Source organism: Python bivittatus, unplaced genomic scaffold, assembly GCF_059951505.1.
Source record: "Python bivittatus isolate LINGU-HERP-01145 unplaced genomic scaffold, Pbiv_v1 ctg000140_np1212, whole genome shotgun sequence".
NCBI classification, from domain to species: domain Eukaryota; kingdom Metazoa; phylum Chordata; class Lepidosauria; order Squamata; family Pythonidae; genus Python; species Python bivittatus.
This window is the reverse complement of record NW_028277043.1, coordinates 397,103-416,361: the sequence shown is the minus strand read 5'-3', so window position 1 is coordinate 416,361 and position 19,259 is coordinate 397,103. Positions and strand designations below refer to the sequence as shown.

At 40.8% G+C, this 19,259-nt stretch overlaps 1 protein-coding gene across 15 annotated transcripts in view; it reads left to right on the top strand.

Moving 5' to 3' along the window:
* The window catches only part of AGBL1 (AGBL carboxypeptidase 1), a 484,353-nt gene that overhangs the window by 107,724 nt on the left and 357,370 nt on the right, over window positions 1-19,259 (top strand). For all 15 annotated transcript variants that reach the window (XR_015795343.1, XR_015795337.1, XR_015795339.1 and 12 more), the window contains one exon: window positions 16,936-17,116. Coding sequence is in view for 6 of the 15 variants with exons in the window: in XM_088136392.1 (XP_087992518.1) it covers window positions 16,936-17,116 (181 nt within the window). In the remaining 9 variants the exon portion in view is untranslated. The remainder of the gene's footprint in view (window positions 1-16,935; window positions 17,117-19,259) is intronic.

Genomic DNA, 19,259 nt, shown 5'->3' with positions numbered 1-19,259 from the left:
ATTACTGAGTATCAGTTTGAAAGATGACTCTCAATGAAAGGATTAAATGATGGGTGGTTCACAATAAGCCAGAATCTAATTTGTTTAGTTTCTGCTTACTGCCATCTGTGAACCCAGACACTGTGTTTTGTAAATCATGGTTTATGTCTTAGTACTGTGCTTGAATCACTATGGCTTATTAACCACCATTGAATAAAGTAAACCCTCATTTAGTGTGATGCGTATGAACCCATTAAACAACAAGTCAGATTTCACATAGCTGAATGCTCCTGTACAAAGAAGAGAATGAATATTTCCTTAACAGAGAGCTAGCCATGTAGGCTTCTATCTTAACCTTCTTGACATGATAGTTTTATCAATGTAGCACTTTTTTGCCTTGTAAGGGGAACATTCAATTATGTTTTCTCCTCCCTGTCCCCTGCCATTTGCATATCAGTCTGCACATGGTTGTATTCTTTCATCAAGAACTAGGACACGTAGTACCATCAGGACCATGGATAGCTCCAAAGCAACACACTTTGCTCAAAACAGAAAATCAAAATAGTCTCTGCTCTCTGGGGGCTGCGCATCTCATAGCACAGCATTCTCCTCCAACTTGAAGCCGGCAAGATATATTGTAATTGTTGTCTTCCTTTAAAATATTCCTAATATGGCTGTGAATAATGGAAACTCACAATGCACTTTGATTCCCACTGGGTAAAGAAGTCTGCAAGGCTGGTAACATTTATTGGAGGGTTTTTGGGGGTATCTTTGAGTCAATGTGGACTCCTGGTGACTGCTTGGACAAGTCTCTGCAGTTTTCTTGGCAAGATTTTGGAAGTGGTTTGCCATTGCCAGCTTCCTAGGGTTGAGAGAGAGTGATTAGGTCAAAGTCACCCAGCTGGCTTTGTGCCTAACGGACTAGAACTCACCATCTCCTGGTTTCTAGCCTGGTCCCTTAACCACTACACCAAACTGTCTCTCAGCATTTATTGTAGCTTTGCCAATATTTGAACTGGTAGCAAAAAGTCTTATTTTCCTTTTAAACCAGATAAAGTTTGAGGACAACTCTCTCCACTTCATATTGTTCACAGTAAGTTGCTAAAGCTGTTAAATTGTTTCCCCATCTCCCCAAATCACACCATGTTTGATATTCATTTCTGCCTATGCCTGAAATGCTGAGAAAAGTTTGAATAGAATATGTTGGTCTAATGCTGTTATTAACTACCAAGTTCTCCCCCTCTGTATTTCTCTTCCCATAAAAAGCCTGCTGACCTTTGAAAAGAAAAAAAAAAAGAGTTGCTTTTCATAATGGGGCTAAAACTATTAAATCTAGTTCTTGACAGAGATTTATCTTCTCTTCCCACACACACCTTTTTAAAGCAATTTGAAGTCTGTAGTGGGATGGAAGTCATGCACCTCCTGGTTGGAATCCAGGCATAAAAAGTTTTCTAAAAAGTGAAGAACAGGGGGGAAAAAAAAGAGCTTCATGGAATACATAAGGTATCATTCTTGTCATTAAGATTTGCAAATGTATTCTTTTAGTTAAACAAGTGCCTTTTCTATTTATTTATTTATTTAAAGGGCTTTTTGATGTCTGCTGATGTAAGTATGAGAAAAAGAAAAAAATGGATTCAAAAATAGCACTGTCTGGATACAAATGGCTTTCTGTCCAGGAGGAAGTGGAATTCAGACCTTCCTTATTTTCTTCTGACATGCCAAACTGCATAACTAAAGTAGATGCTTGTCTGCAATTTTTAGCAGAAACATTCTGAGATGACAGAATCCCCCCAAATTTAATTCTCTCCCTTTGAAATCAGGAATATAAAGCTGAAGGCAAGTAGCATCCAAAAGATGGAAGACTGTATGATGTTATTTGTTGATTATAGCACATTCCATTTAATGCACTAAGTCTGTCATGAGATGGCAGGCATATCTTTTAATCTTCCTACCATCTATCAATAGACACACAGAGAGAAAACAGTTATGAATTGAGATGCCAGAAGGTTCAGGGTTTCTATGCAAAGTTCAGAACTATTCCAAAAAAGCACAGTGACCATTTTTATAATGTTGGGAATGTGGTCTTGAATACTGTACCCTTGAAACTCTTTTGGATTGCATATGACTAAAAATAAATGGCATAATTTCCTACCCATTTTGAGGCAGGAAATGTGCTGAGTATTGTATAAATAGGACTATTGTATCTGGCTGCAGGTAAATTGGTGACCACTAGATGGCAGCAAGAGGATCCAAATAATTCTAGCTCTTAGGTGCCATCTAGGGCTCAACTAGAGTTTTGCAACCCAGATATGGTAGTCCTTGTACAAACTAAAATAGGAATGACTCGGTTTAAAAACAAAGAAAAATAACCCAGGAGCAGAATTTTTGCTGACAATAGCAGACATCATGAAAACCCTGAATAATGTAACTGTAGGGGGTGGAAAGATTTGTTTCGGGGTTGTCTCCATTATCACTCTGCTCCAGAGAGTGGTTTGAGTTGAATCTTTTGAGAGTCAGGGAGGTATCCTGTCTTGTTACTGGATGTTATGTCCATGTTATAATATCCTTTGGAGAATCTATTGTTCATGTTGTCTTTTGCAGTGGGGAGATAGGACTTGATCCTCATTGGCTTCTCTTCTTAATTGGATTTAGAGCCCCAGTGTTATTACTGGCACTGGTCCAGATTCTTTTCTTGCCTCTGGTTGGCATGTTGAGGAAGGAGAGATTAAGCGAGAGGGAGTGAGACTGGTCATAAGTCAGGAGGGGTTAGCTAGTCACCATTTTGGCTTCTCCTCTGAAAAATAACTCACATCAAACCCTATCCTCAAACCTACCTTTAATAATAACTCATAGGACCTCACAAGGTTCTCTTTGATCCTAGCCTTCCAGTAATCTTCCCCCTCCCTCAACTTTGCAAGCAGGTTTCGTACAGCCCCACCAAAGAGTTACCTGGCCCCCGTTTCTAGTGCAGGGAACTGCTATTAACAGAAACATATCACTTTGGCTATGCTAATTTGAACACTGAGAAAAGAATCGAGAAAGCACATTTCAAAAGAACTGAATCCCAGCCAAATAGAACCAAACCAAATGATCAATTGTAGTCATTTTCAAATGCCGTCTCCTGAAGGCAGCTCTCCCATGAAGGTGTTCTGCCAAGCAACAGACGTAAGTCTGGCGTAGAATAAATGAAGGGCTCCAAAGGAACAATTATATGTGATCCTCAAACTGGTGTGTGTAAGGATGTATGCACATACATGCATATGTATGAAAAAGAGGGGGCATAGCCTCTCCTGCTTTTTTAACAATGCTGCTCCTGTTAGTAAAGATTATAGATATTATTTCTTTGAATTATTAACATTTCCAGTCTCTAGAGGGTTGCTGGTAACTCTTTGGTCTCCTACTGTTTTTCAATACCCCAAATCTCGAATGGCTGCTGAAAAGGAAAAAAAACACACGTCTTGTAAAATTGGACAATTCATTTTCAGGATGGAACGTCTGGCCTCTCCAAAAGGATTTGGCTAATGTACTGACCTCACCATTTCACAACAAGCAACCTGGAGTCTTGGGCTTTTATCAGCTTGAAACGGGATTATTTTATGCAAATTAAACATATGTTCTTAAATTCAGCCCCTCTTGCACGCTTAATACTGGATCACTAGATGGGGATAGAGTTCTGCAGATTCCACTAACTGCAAGAGAGCCCCCAGAGTTGTTCGGATACTGGCTGAATGTAAGCCTGGATTAATTGTTACGTTAAGTCTATTTCAGGGCTCCAGGACTTTGTACGTGGCCCAGGGCTGGAGAAGAGTTTCAAAGGCATAGGAGAGTGAAGTCATAAGAGCAGCAATCTGGCGAGGGTGTTAATTTTCTTCCCCATTGTTATTTTTTTGAACATCTCTATTAGAATTTTGCAATACAATAAAAGTATAAAAATGGAAAAGAAATATAAGAAAAAAGGATAGGAAATAAGAAAAAAGAAAAGAGAAAAAGAGAATGAAAATGTAGAATTTTGACTTCTGCCCTTCTTTCTATCGAGTAATTGCCAATGTACTGTTTCCTCTCCCTCTTCAACCCTTTCTAATCCCCAAATCATCAGTTCAGTCTTTTCTTATTTCAGCAAAAAGTCCATATATATAAGGCTTCTGGTCTTTTTAAAAAGCCTTTATTGTTTTTTTTCCCCCTGACCAATTTTCTTCCCCATTGTGAGATCTCCTTCAGTTATTTAAAATAAATGCATCTTCCACATATTTCAGTCACAGTCCAGTGTTATGTACCTGCTGGTGACTTCCTTAAATGTATTTATTTATTGGATTAATATGCTGCTTTTCCTCCAGGAGTTTGAGGCAGATTACATAAAGATCTCCCTTCACTGTATCCCTACAGTAAAAATCCCCTGTGAGTTAAGTTGGGCTGAGAATTATCCAGTAAGTTAAGGCTGAAGATGGACTTGAACTTAGGTCATCCCAGTCACAGTCCAACAACTGGTACACTGCATGACTCACATATAAAGCTCCCAGAGAAATCTTGGAGAGATGAAAACTCAGGTATCTCAGCAAACTTCATCTTCCTTCTGAGTAAGACCCGGTCAAAATACTGAGTGTGTTTGGAACAATCATTGCAAGCTGGCACTTGAAGATTCTTTCAGGCTACCTGTCAAATTTTGGATTCCTGTCTGCCACCAGAATAGGTCCAAGAGAGACTGAGTCCTTTGTGGATAGTCTATTTAAATCTTGAACTGACAGCAGTCCAGGGAGACTCCATGGCAACATGGATGATGGAACTGAATGGGTTTGATGAGAACCATTCTTTCCCAAGTAAAAAATCCACCTACACAAGAACATCTATTTACAGGAGGTAAACCTAAACAATTTCACTTTTTTGAATGATGCACTGAAAACAGGGAATAAGTGTAACAAAAAGAAAACTGATACCAGGGAAATTGGTATAAAAGAGATTTCTCAGTGAATCTATGTTAACAGCTAAGTAGAAAGAGTAAAGTTGTGCACATAATTTGTGATTTTGTGGCTTCAATTCAGTTTTGACTCCTGGCAACTGCCTGGATGAGTTCCTGCAGGTTTTTTGACAGCATTTTCAGATGTGGTTTGCCATTCCCTTCTTCCATGGGCTGAGAGAGAGTGACTGGCCCAAAATCACCCAGCTGGCTTCATGCCTAAGGTTGGACTAGAACTCATGTTCTCCCAGTTTCTAGCCCCATATATTAAGGAATTATGCAAATACATATATTTATTCTAAAAATCCACAAAAGGTCCAATTTCTTCTGTCTTTTTTGTATAAAAAATGTCTCAATCGGATGAATAAGAATTTGTTTTTCAAATTATTTCCAAGAAGAGGAGAATTTGGGTGAAATTCACATGGTTGGAATGGTATTCTTAAGCTTATTTAATGCTAATATAGCCCTGTGTGTGTGTGTGTGGCCTGTCTTTCACTGTACAATCCTTTCTCTAGTAATCTGCCATCTGCATGGCTTCCATTCAATTCTAAGGGAAGTCATCAGGATGAAAGTTCTCCCATGGGGGATTTTCAGCAGTGATGCTGCTGCTAAGTGAGACTTTGAGAAATTGTTGGGGAGATTCTTTTCATTCTGGAGAAATTCAGCCACTGTCTCTGCTCAATAAATATGATTGAGCATCACCTGCTCCATTTTCAGCCCCTCCTCAGATGGGTATATAAGGAACCCTGGATTGTGAAGGCCGACATTGTACTATTTTGCTCAGGTAACATAAAATGATGTGAAAAGGCCGTAACTTAGTTTAATTCACCACTAGTAAGGCTCAGCCAAAGATATAAGCTTCTCCAGCCCTTTCTCCTCAGTAATCATGTCTTGGGAAACCCACCTCCATTCTGCAAAGCAATTTATAGGAATTATATGACACACCTATTCCAGACCCCATTTTCGAAACAGGTAGAAGGCCAGCAATCAACAGAAAATACTTAAGAGGATCCCAAATTGTCTCCTGCCGCAGAATAAATTCAGGCTTTGAAATAGATACTATGGCAACGGTGCATGATGGATATTTCTGCCCCCATGACTCCAATTTAGTACTGTCTGCATTTACAAGAGTGACTTTGGCATTAGGAAATAACAACAGCATTGCAACTGGAGGGAGAAGCAGGCACGCCATGTTACCATCTGTGATCTTCTGTTCTCAGTTCCAGCGATACTGGAAGTTGGGTTTCTCATGCTTTGTCTCACCTAGATTCAGGGTGAGGTATCTCTGAAAGTTCACCACCACCACTACTGTTGAGCCTAAATAGGAGGAGACATAACTTTGAGAAAAAAAGGGGAGGTGAAGGGAATCCATTTATGCTTGCATTACAAAAATCCACTTGAAATAATACTATAGACACGGTGTCTCTGAAGAGGGTTTGATTCTGTCTGAATGAAGACACTTTATTTAGCAGCAAGTGGATTTTTCCCTGTTTTGTTCATTTTGCTCATGGCTACTGTTGACCTATTTAATGATGCCAGTCTTAAGTAGATAGCAGCACTCCACAATGAAATGAAGTGTACCCCCATGCATACAAACAGATCGCCCACTGAAATGTGTAATGATAACTGCATTTCCACATTAAATTCTGGCTGTTGAATACCAATGTGAATATTGTTGCCAGCCTGAGTTCTTAGGAAGGATTAGAAACCTAAATTAGCAGGCCAGACCCAAAGTTTGATATGATCAGGTACCTGCAAGGGCCCAACTGGCAAGAACCCTCCTGGACCTTGAGATCCTCTGTGTCTGCTAGTTCAGTTTCATCCCACTGCGATCTGCACAACAGTATTGGTATAAAACTGATTCAGTGCCTGTGGGGTTGGATTCCTAGTGAGAAAAGATCTGCTCATAACAAGGGCTTGCTTAGGAGTCAAAACTTTGGAGGAACTTCTCTGATGGCCCCCAGGGAAGCTTGGGTGGTGCTCCGAATGCTTGGCCCTAAAAGCCTTCTGTTTAAGGGTCCTGTTGGTTGCCAGATTAATAACTGTTTGCTTATTCCCTGTTTGTTAGTCTTGCCCACCTAGTTGCCTTGTTAGGTCTTGCTGCTAATTCTTAGCCTTCATCTCTGTTGATATGATGGAATGGTTTGGTGAAGGCTGCGCTCAGGGAGATAAGCGTTTCCTTAGCCCCCAGCAGGAGCGTGGGAAGGTTAAGAGGATGAGACTGGCACCACCCTAAGGAATTTGCGGTGTTTGCTTGCTGGCTTGGGAAGTTTAAATTCAGTCTGGTGAGATTCTTGTGGTTGAAAGCTAATAAAAGCTATCGAACTAGACCTGTACTGTCTCATGGAGTTCTCTGGGCTGAACCTGACATCAATCTCACCAGACTGAATCTAAACTTCCCAAGCCAGCAAGCAAACACCACAAATTCCTTAGGGTGGTGCCAATCTCATCCTCTTCACCTTCCCCCGCTCCTGCTGGGGGCTAAGGAAATGCTTATTTCCCTGACCGCAGCCTTCACCAAACCATTCCATCACAGTTGAACAGGTGAGGTTGTGTCCCATACAGTGGCGTTGTGTCATGGCAGGGTGGTGACAGCTGCTTCAGAATGCTGTAGGTAGATTGAAACTGAAACTTTCAGCATACAAGTCTACACTCAATGTTACATCACCCATTGCTTTGCTGTGCTAGGAACTGGGTCTCTAAGTGGAATCACCAACTCTCTTGAGTCATGGGCTTAACAGTGGGTAAAGGCGCCATGTCTCTATGTCTGGAACTCTTCTCCTTATGGCCCGGTCTTTTCAGAGTCTTTCTCATTCAAAAGATTAGTCCATTCATACCATTCTAGCACAAAAAGAGGTTGCCAGGCAACGCAGCTCATGAAACAACCCCACTAGGATATGAAAATGGAGAACAAGGCAGTTCATGGGCAAAAAGCAATTTAACATTTGTAATGTTCTTATTTACTATGTGCAACACTAGCAAAGGTCTGCTGTGTATTATAGAGGCAGATATATAGTCAGCTTAGTGTAAGGAAGAAGCAAGGAGATTTTTTTTTTTCTGGGTGCTTTATCCAAAATCTATGTCTGTACATAGATGCTTTGAAGCAAGGTTAAGAAGAAGAGAGAAAGCATGGATGAAAGCTATCAGAAGAAGAAACCAAAACCACCTGAAATGTTATGATGAAGGGAAGGGAATATTGAATTTAAAAATTCAATCAGCAGGTTGCAGCTTCTGGCAAACCTTGTCTGGGCTTGGAAACTAAGCAGGGTTGGATGTGTTTAGTATCCCACAGGAAATGCCAGGGTTCTAGGCTAGACTAGGAAGGTGAAATAACATCCCAGAAGTTGATAGTGGCAAGTTACTTCCATATTGCTGTCAGGAAAACTATCTGGATGTGTCCATGAAATCACAGACTTGAAATCAAGCTTGACTTGAAGGAAGCTGCATTTCTCAATAGACCTTCTTTTATGGAGAACTCAACCAAAAGGTCTCTGGTGGCAACTTTTTTTTCTTCCTCCTTAGATCTGATCCATGGTCCATCTCATCCAGTGCCATTCCCAGTGGTGGTGAGATGCCACTGGACCCATTCAAGTAAGGCAGGAGTGGGACAGTCACATTCTATGATGGAACTACCTCCTTCTATGCAGGCTTATTTTGAATGCTGAGGGCAGTTGTTTATAACATTTTTTTTTTAATTTGCCACCTTTTTAAAACAAGCCACATAAGCTAGTGACAGCCATTTTTCAAGCGGTAATAAAGTTTCTCACTTCATTTTGTGAAAATAATCTCTATGCACAAAAACAGAGCTCACTTTTTCACCAGGTTTCCTGAAGGGCAGCATTCCACCATTTTGAAAAGTTGACCGTTTACTTTATTCAATCTTGTGAGACAACCCAGGGTTTCCCCATCTCTCTTGCTTTCAGAAACAATTCTAAAAAGTCTCTCTTCCCATTAGCAGAGCCGTAGTATACTCCCAGGTTTCATCTGAGGCTAACAAAATACAAATGTGGTTTGCGACACTGATCAGATCCCCTTCTTTTTTTCCTCCCATTGTTTAATTTACCTTCTTCTCTGAGTAAGGTTTTCTAGAACAGGAAGTCTTGACTACACCTTCAGTGATCTTGAATTGTCCTGATCAAAGTAGTGCCTCACTAAGAAATATTAGAGTCTGTATTTAATAATTTTAAAGTGGAAATCCTACCTATGAGGAAGAGGAGATAGGCACTCCATGTCAAGGAGCATTCAAAATAGTGTTTGCTGCTTATCTTCTGAACAAATGCTATGCTTCTACCACTCCAACATGATTAATCCCATTCTACTGTATATGAAAGGAAACAGCATAATTCAGGGGTAAAAGCTAGTTTCTTGCAGGTAGGAATTTACAGTTTAACTTAGCATTTGTAGTTAAAGAAACAAGCCAGACTGGAAATGCCTTTGCCATGGAGATTCCAGAGAACCTTGGTTAATCTGAATGTATTAGCTGCCCAACACCAATGGACTCTTTATTTGTGGAGTACTGCTGGGGTTCAATCCTGTCCATATTAGATTTTATCCCCCACCCCCTTTTGAATCAGGGAAAAAGCCAGAAACAGATACGCACCCCTTTCCTCTTCCATTGGCATTTGTTAGCATTGCTGCCTTCCGGTTTGAGCATGTCAGAATGCAGTGCAGTGTAACAAGACGTGATATGTTGGATGAGGGTTTATGTAGCAGAAAAAAGGTTCCTTTGCTTTTCATTATTTACATTCCCCAAGAAGGTTATGCGCCACATGAGGTTTCTGCAGAGATAAATGGCCAAACTGAGCTCACTGGCAGCTTCCCCAGAATCCAATAAGTGCGCTGCACAACACAGCCACCACATACTTCTAAAGAGTTGATCTTCATGGGGATCCTTGAAGGGCCTCTGCCTGTTATCAAGCCTTGTATAGCATGCACCTAGTTTGCAAGACTAGACATCCCTCAGGCAGATGTTTGCTCCATTTAGGAAGCCACTTTCTTTGAGGTTGGGGAAGCAGATTTAGATTTTGAGCGCACATTGGGAGACCTGTTGCAAAATGGCTGCATTGATTAGGTTTGCCTCTTTGCAGAACAGCTGCCACTGAATATCCCATTTGTCAGAAAGTGATTGAGTGAGCTTTCTCCCTCCTATCTAGACTCTTACGGTGCTCTTTATCACCCCAGCTTACCTTTTTGCTCTGGGCAGTTGGGCCTCTTTCCAAATGAAGCATTGGTCTGCAATCACCCATCACTCCAATTAACCGTGCTTCCAGGAATCATCAAGAGCTCTGAGCTCTTCATGTAAATAAAGATGTGCTGAGAATCTTGCAATGCCAAGGGAGGAGTTGATCAGCTCTTTAGACAGCTGTGAATTAGGGGCACCACACATAGGCAGTACTGATGACCAGGATAATCAGGCACTGTTTAAGTCTGTGGATGTTACATGTGATGCACCGGTATACACATCAGTGTGGTATGGGTGCTGTACAGTAGCAGTGTACAGATTTCTCCCATTCTGTTCTGCTGTTTCCTGAGTTTGTTATGTCTTTCATGTGCAAAGGTGCAAGACAGCCTAGTTGGGCAGGTCTCCAAAGGCTACTAGTGTCATCTCTTGTGCTGAAGCCTGCCTTTCTCAACAAGTGTTCAGCTTCTCTTTTTCTACTTGGTTTTCAGGATGCTTAAGAATTTCTTTTAAATTCCACTTGGTGGCATTTTTGAGCTTACTTTATTGTTTGAGTTGATGGAAGGGGTTATTGTTGGTGGTATTTTCTGTTTTAGTTCCACATTTGGAGAAATAAAAATCCCTGATGCTAAGAGTTCTGTCCTGTGGTCTTCTCTTGAGAATGAATGGAAGGCTGGGAAGCCAGGGAGGCTGCAGAGCTTCTCTGAAGAGAAGGCTGGAATGAGAAGAAGAATGGAAGGCAAGATGTTCTCACACATATCCTTTGCCTACTTTAAGAATTCAGTAATACTACCCCTAATCCATGAGAATTTCACCAAATTTCACCAAAACTAATAGAGGAGAATTGTTTTCCATGGTACTAGACTAGACTATTTTGGACAAACATAATTGTAGTGTGTCCACCCCATTGTGAAAGTAGACATTTGTTTGATGGAATGTCTTCTGGGCTAAGAAAGGTCAACCACATATTTTAGTTATGCTGATCTAGCCTTTCACGTCAGTCAAGCAGTGATTGTAGTAGTATACTCCTTGGCTGCTCACAAGCACCTGAGCAAGGACTGACTGGGCTGGTGTATTTGTAACTGTGTAATCTAGCTTCTGACTGATCTTTCCAGTCAAGCCAATTTCTAATTGGTCCATGTCACTGGGATCAGAGAAAACTGGTTCCTGATTGGTTCTTCATCCAGGTAAACTTCCAGTTGGTCTGTTTAAAGGAAAATCCAAGAGAACTAGTTCCTGACTGGCTTGTCTTTGAGATAGGCTACTGCTTGGTGTCTTTTCAGATGAAGTTCTTTTTGCTGCTGGTTCATTAAGAGTCAGTCCTTGCTCGGTTGCCTGTGAGCTGCTGAGAAGTGCACTACAAAGTAGATCACTTTGCCTCTCAAGATGCCAGCCACAACTGTTGGCAAAATGATAGGACACCAGAAAATTAGACCATGCTCATTTAGCCCAGAAGATTATTGCTGCTTGATACTTTACTTAATTTGCTGATGAAAATGATTTTTGGGAGGATGCATCAGCCCTGCTATCAAAACCAGAAAATACTAAGGATTGGAAGGGCAAATGAAACAACTGTTTGCCCTTCCAATCCTCAGCATTCTCCAGTTTTGATGACAGGGGTGATGCACCCTTCCAAAAACCACTTCCAGCAAATTAATTAAAGTATAGGGGCAGGGAGAAGATGACTGGCAGTGTGGGGTGCTTAGAATAGGAGGAAGCTGACTCTACTTAGCGCTAGAAATGGAATAATGTTTGAATTTACTCCAGCAGAACAGAACTTGTGACCCTGTGGGAGACTTCCCACATCTACTTCATTTGTCTCTTCTACTCTTTAACTTGTGCAAACCATGGGCTTAGATTTCAGAGTATTATTGGCATGCTGGATTGCTAGAGCTCATCTCTTTAATCAGAAATGAAGCAATAATCTTTTGCTACACTTTATCAAATTGTGAGAATAGATCAGAATGGTTAACAACTATAGTCATTGGTAATTAGAGGGAACAAGAACAAGAAAAAGGCAATAAGTTCTATTTGGCCTTGTGCTATTTATAGCTGTTGTCCATTAGGGCCCTCATGAGTGCAATTCCTAGTCACAAGTGTACAGTCCTATAAGTTTCACTCAAGCAATAAGAACAGAGACCAGCCCTAAATCATGATGGTAGGAAAAAGAAAACAAAGCAAAAAATGGGAAGGAAGAAGGGAAAGCAGTGGGGAGGGGGTCAGCAGGCAATGACTTTGGAATTGGAAGTATGAAATATACACCTCAACTCCTTTCAGGTAAGAGTGGATAATTATTATACTAATATTATTGATACTACTACTAATAATGATAGCTTTAAGCTTATTGATCACCCAGCCAGTATAGTAGACAGGTGATGTCACTGATCGGGCCATAGGTCAACCAGTTGGTCCTTTTGAACAACACCTTTGGGGAAGATCTACCAATCAAATGGTAGAAATTGATTTAAGATAATACTTAATAAGTATTACTTGAAAGAAGGCGTACCTGCAGAATAAAAGAAGGGCCACACACAACCGACCTAGAATAATGGTCTTTAGTTATAGGCAAGCAGGTTCTGATGCAATGTTAGGGGGAAAAACAAAACTTCCTAAGGTAACCACATTTTGATAGTTGAAGCCATTTCCTAAAAGAAGTGGTGGGGTTCACTTTGCTGGTCCAAGTGAGCTGGCACAACTCTGCCTTTAACTTGGATCACTACAGTGGATTGGCCTTTGTTCACCCTCCTATACTCCTATTACAGAAACACCCAGAACACTTTTTAGGTATATATTCTCTATTATACATTTGGCCAAACTTCATTTAACTTTTTCTGAACTTTGGTGACAGCAAGTAACCTGGCACTAGGGATAGTTAAAATAATAGGTGAGTGGAATGTGAAAGGAAAGCAATTTGATCACTACCAGGGTATGAAAGAATGGGATCTGCTGCTTGGTGCCTACTATGGTCATGCACTAAGGCATGGAACAGTGGAGTGATTTAGTAAGATCAGATCAGACCAGACAGAGACCAGAAAGTAGAAACCATAGATAAGAACATTAACAGTTAAACTTAATTAACTGTCATGTACTCAGTTAACTGTTGACTCAACAACTGAACAGATCCACAAAAGGTTGAGGAGAAGCAGAAAGTAATGTATGATGGGTGCTGCTGGCAAGGGATAAAAGAACAAGCTCTCTCTGTTGGGAGACCCCAAATTGTGGGCCCTCTTCTGTGCTATGTAGCTGTCCTCCCCAGAACCAAGGCTAGGTCTGGCCAGCCTAGCTATAGGGTATTATGTTATTTGTATGAGTGAGTGAATGTGGGTTTGAATTTTCTTTTATACACGTTGAATCCCAAAAGCTTTATTGTTGTTGAATCTCAGTGTCCTGGGTTGATCACTGCATAAGATTGGGCTACTTCTTTGGAGACTGGCAACCCCATTCCTCCTGTTGGCAAGGCTCAAGTCATTAACCCTATTGTAAGAAAAGCAAGGTCTGGAGCTAAATTCCTGTCTAACACCCTCCAGGCTCCACAGACAGAAAACAAGGCCATCCTTGTAATGTCCACATACAGCAGTCAAAGCAGGATTGTCCTCCTTGTAAAACTAACTGTCATTTGCTTGACAGGTTTGATTGGTAATAGATATGCATGGACTAGAATGATATTATATCTGTACCACTCACCCTGATTAGATGAGACGGATTCTGTGCACCAAGGTCTATGAGTGAATGCATATGTCAATGATGAGGACTACAAATAAACTGATTTGCCATCTTCTTAATCCATCAGCATTTAGGGGGTCTATACAGAGAAGCTTCATTCACCCTAAGATCCATGGAGTAACTGAAGGGCAAAGGGCAAAGACTTATGTCTTTTCCTAAAAGTGAGAAATACAGTTTTTGCATTGTCCTTGGCTGCATCTGAACCCTCCGAAGCAACTAAAGGTAGCTTTTCATCTCTGAGAAGTGATCTGGGTAAGCATGAAAAAATAGTTTTGAAAGCAGCCTGGTGCTATCAATTGCTGTTTTTCCACAGAACGAAAGTGATCTCTCATGGAGTGTCACACCAAATCATATAATTGTCAGAGAGGCTGCCAGTTATGGATCAAGATTGTCAACGCACATCATTTTCAGAAAGAAGATATTTCATTCTCTTTCCCTTCTTATTGGCAAACCTTGAAAGGGATTTGGAATCAGAAGTGGCTGTTCATTACCTGAGCAAGAGAGAGAGACTGGAATCATGTTTGCAGTGTAGACTAATGATGTTTAAAATGAGACACTAAATAAGAGTTTTTTGTTTGTTTTTTTAATCTGCGCTCAGTCGTTACCGACTCTGCAGTGACTGCTTGGACGAGTTCTTGCAGTTTTCAAGGCAAGTGTTTCGGAAGTGGTTTGCCAGAGCCTCCTTCCTAGAGCAGAGCCCAGCTGGTGAGCGCAGGAGGCGGGGTTTCCGTTGCTTCACGCCCTTTTTGGGCGTGCACGGTTTTTCACGCTTACTGGCAACTGCTCCCGACTCCTTTTTGCAAGGCACCGCCAGCATTTTTCCTCCCACCGGAGTGAGAGTCCCCATTTATCTACTCACATGAGTTTTTGAACTGTTGGGTTTACAGGAACTGGGGAGGAAACAGGAGCTCACCCTGTTTAACGCGAAGGCTGGACTCGAACCGCTGAAGCGTCGACCATTTCTGGCCAGCAACGTTCAGCGTCATTAAGCCGCTGCGCCACCATTTCATTAACTTCCTAGTGATTGGAGATACTGAAGTCTCGCTATCCTATTGTCCTTTGATTCTAACAGCCACTACCGCTACTTCAGAGAAGTCTTCTAACAACGCGTCCTTAACAAGGTGAAAGCCCCTGCCCCAACACGAGTATCTAAATTGGGGGGGGGGGAATCTTGGAGTAATAGTATGAATTATACCATTTCAAACACGATACCCTAGTTTTGAGAATTCCCACAGGAGAAAGGACATAAAAAGAATATGAACGAAAACAAAAAAGCAGCAAAGTGGTTTTACTGCTGTGACGGCAATTACCAATTTTTCTTACCGTTGTTTTTTATGATGGTTTTATGATGGTTATTTTGATTCCATTTCAACTTGCTTCAAAGGCTGCATTTCTTGAAAGATGGCACATTTCTTTAAAACGTGCAGCCTCTTTATCTTTTTGTAGGGTTTAGGAAAAACAGTGAGCAAGTATTCAAAAATGCTATTTTAGTCTGTAGGATGAATTGGTATGGTTCCACCAAAAGGATGGGTTTCCCAAGTTTATGATTTCTGGATATGTTAGACTACAGTTCCCAAACTTCTCAGCCATGCTGGAGACGACTGGATTGGTTGAGATTTGTATAGCAATGACCGTGGAGGGCACCAGGTAGAAGGTCTTGTTTCTGCACGTAACAAAGACCAAGCCACAACTGTTCCTTCCAGTTCCATACAAGAACAGTCATGATGAGAGAGAACATCCAGAACATTTCCTTTTAGGACTAATGGATGAACAGTTAGAAAAAAGCCATGGAAGATTATTTCAATATATGATACTGCAGCGAGATGATTATATGCACAGAGATGGAAAGATTTGACTCTACCCACTATGGAGGAATGGTTGGTGAACTTGACAGATCTTGCTGAATTGGATAAACTAACTTCTTTGATTAGAGAAGAAGACACTACAGTGGAACCTCGGTTTACGAACTTAATTCGTTCCGTGACACTGGTCGCACCCCGAATTGGTCGCACCCCGAAGCAAATTTCCCCATAAGGTTCAATGTAATTACCGTTAATCCGTTCTGGCGTGGAGGACAGGGAGGCGGCTATTGCTTGGAGGGAGACTCCCCCTCCCTACGACCACGTGTCAGGGGCGGAAAAATGGCCGTGGACCACGTGTCAGGGGCAGAAAATGGCCGCGGACCACGTGTCGGGCGGAAAAATGGCCGCGGACCGTGTCACGGGAGGGAAAATGGCCGCGGATCCAGTTCGTAACCCGAGGTGGAGTTCGCAAACTGAGGTATATTTTTGCGGCCGGAGTTGGTCGTAACCCGAAAAGTTCGTTAACAGAGGCGTTCGTAACCCGAGGTACCACTGTATCTGCATTGATTGGTGACTGGAAACCTCTGATGGACTTTTTGCATAAACATTTTAAAAAATGAATTTGTGATTTATGGTTTTGATGATTAGGCAGGATAGATTATAGAAAGAAGAGTATAGAAAGAAAAGTAGGATGTAACTTTAGAAAGAGGTTATAATATAATTGTTTTTATAACTTCTGTGAAGAATACTGGAAGCTACTGCATTGTATCTTTTTTCTTTCCTTTCTATTGTTAACTTTTTTTCTTGCCCTTTTTGCTTTCTCTTTGCTTGCTTTCTTTTTCTCTTTTCTTCCTCTCTTTGTATTCGTCGGTATTAGTTTTTCTAACTTTTATGAAGTTTTAAACTTTAGTTAAAAAAAAAAAAGTTTTACTAAAAATTATATTAAAATGTGATCAGACAGAACAAAGGACATACTTGGTATAGCTACAAATGAAAGGCAAAGTAAAAACATACTGGAAGTTCAACATCAGTGTGAACTGGCTCTCAGAACCAGTGAGTAATACAGGTAATTGAGGCTTTTTAAGGGGCATCACTTGACAGATTCTTTCATAAGCCTTCCATGCTTTTTTCATGGTGTTTTTATTTGTATTATTGCTCTTTGTTTTCTCATTTTTTGGTCTTTGATTATAAAACAATAAAGTAAGCACATGCTTAGATACTACTACTACTATTAACACTATACTAGATAAGCAGAAGAAAAAAAAACCATTATAAAAAGCATACTCTTTTTTTTTTTTTAGGTGACCGTCCTTATGTGGTACTCATGGCACGGGTCCACCCTGGTGAGAGCAATGCCAGCTGGGTAATGAAGGGGACTCTGGAGTTCCTCCTCAGTAGCGACCCCCTTGCTGATCTCCTGCGGCAATGCTTTATCTTCAAGATTATTCCCATGCTGAATCCAGATGGAGTCATCAGTGGCCAGTGAGTTGTTATATTTAGATGTTTATTGAATTTTTGGATCACCATAATGACTCTTAGCCAAATTTGGGTTGGTTTGCCATTGGAGTATAGATAACTTTGCTACCTTAAACTGTGGATTCCAATTTCAACATCCATAAATTGAGCATTAGAGTAGGATCTATCAAATAGTAGCTAGTCATTCCTTGAGAATGCCATGGGGTTTTTAATCTTGAGATGGTGTTATCTATCTGGCTAAAAAAACCAGGATGTTACCTGTTCATTTTCATATGTATGGTGAAGTCTTGGAAAGAGAAAATCTACCTTCCATGCATGGCCCATGGAAATAAAGGAAAGAAAAAAAACATTGTACAATATAGAGAAGAGAAGGGAAACCAATTCATGAGATCTCGAGTGAGAAGGGATGAGGATCTAATCTAGTATGTACAGAGAGTGCTCAGGAAAAGAGCTGCCTGCTGTTAGTGGGAATGATGTGCAGAGATGTGCAGGCTGAGTGGGCATCACAAATCACTTCTTCTAATAGGAAGCTTGAGAGGTGATTGCCAAGAGGATTGAGTTATAATGAGGCTATTAAGATGCCTCTCCCCCACCAAATTCCACTGAGAATTGAGCATGGAAGGCTGACATCAGTGGGAAATAGGAAATGGAAATGTGTGAATGGGTGTATAACAACCTGTTAGGGAACGCGAGAAAGGATTTTGCTTCTGACTATTGCTCTCCCTTGGATTTGCTCTGGTATATGAACGTCACTTAGCTCTTGAGGCTACCCATGTTCAACTCCAAGGAAAGGAAGGGTGGGTGACTTGGCATCCTTTGCTAAACCTCCTAAATGAGCGGATATCTGCTTTTCTATCGCTGGCTTTCCAAAACATTGTAACATTTCCAATTTGCAAATAATAATAATAATAAAATCATCATCATCATCATCATCATCATCATCATCATCATCTGGGACTGTAGAATTCAAACAGATAAGCACCTGCCACACAGCACCCCAGACTTAACAATTGTTGATAAGAAAGACAAAAAGTCTGGATAGAGGACATGGCAATACCTGGAGACCGCAGAATAGAAGAGAAAGAACTGGAGAAAATCACAAAATATAAAGACCTGCAAATAGAAGTAGAATGACCGTGGCAAAAGAAAGCAAAAATAATACCAATAGTTATAGGCACCTTGGGTGCAATCCCAAAACATCTGGAGTATCATTGGAGGACCATTGGCATTGACAAAATCACTATCAGTCAGTTGCAAAAGGCAGCTTTACTTGGAACAGCTTCCATCCTGCGACAATCCCTTTAACCCCAACAAACAACATCTGCCTATCCCAGGTCCTTGGGAAGGACTCAATAGGTGGATAAAAATGCCAAATCCATTCTGAGCATCTGGCTGACTAGCGACCAACACTAATAACAGCTATTTGATCAGTGGCTGCAGCAAAATTTCACAAACTGACTATAGGCAGCAGCATGATTCAGTTGCCAAAATTATTCATTGGAAACTTTGCCAGAGGTTTGGATTTGAATGTAGCAAGAACCACCGGGACCATCCAGTTGAGAAGGTTTTGGAAAATGAGTGGGTTAAGATCTGACGGGACTTTAAGATCCAAACAGACAGGCATCTTGTTCATAGCCTGCCTGATATAACAGTTATTGAAAAGAAGAAAGTCTGGTTCATTGATGTCGCTGTACTGGGTGATGCTAGGGTTAAGGAAAAGCAATTGGAAAAAATTACAAAATATCGGGACTTGCAGATTGCAGATTGAATTTCTACGGAAAAAGAAATTCACTGTTATACCAATCGTGATTGGAGCCTTGGGAGCAATACCTAAAGGACTCCCTTGATATTTGGAAATTTTGAATTTATCAGACCTGAACATCCTAATTTTACCAAACAATACCCTGCTTGGAACTGCCTATATCCTCAGACGCTACCTTAATAATTCTTAGGTCCTTGGTTAGGACTTGAATTATTAAGTTTCTACCAGTCTTTGACTGTGAATCTAGTTGTAGATTACTACTACTACTACTACTACTAATTTTATGTAATTCAATGGTAGTCAAATATCTGTTAATATTACAGAATATTTATGGCCTATCTTATAATCATTTATAGTTGGAATCCGGGAGTAGGCACCACTTATCTA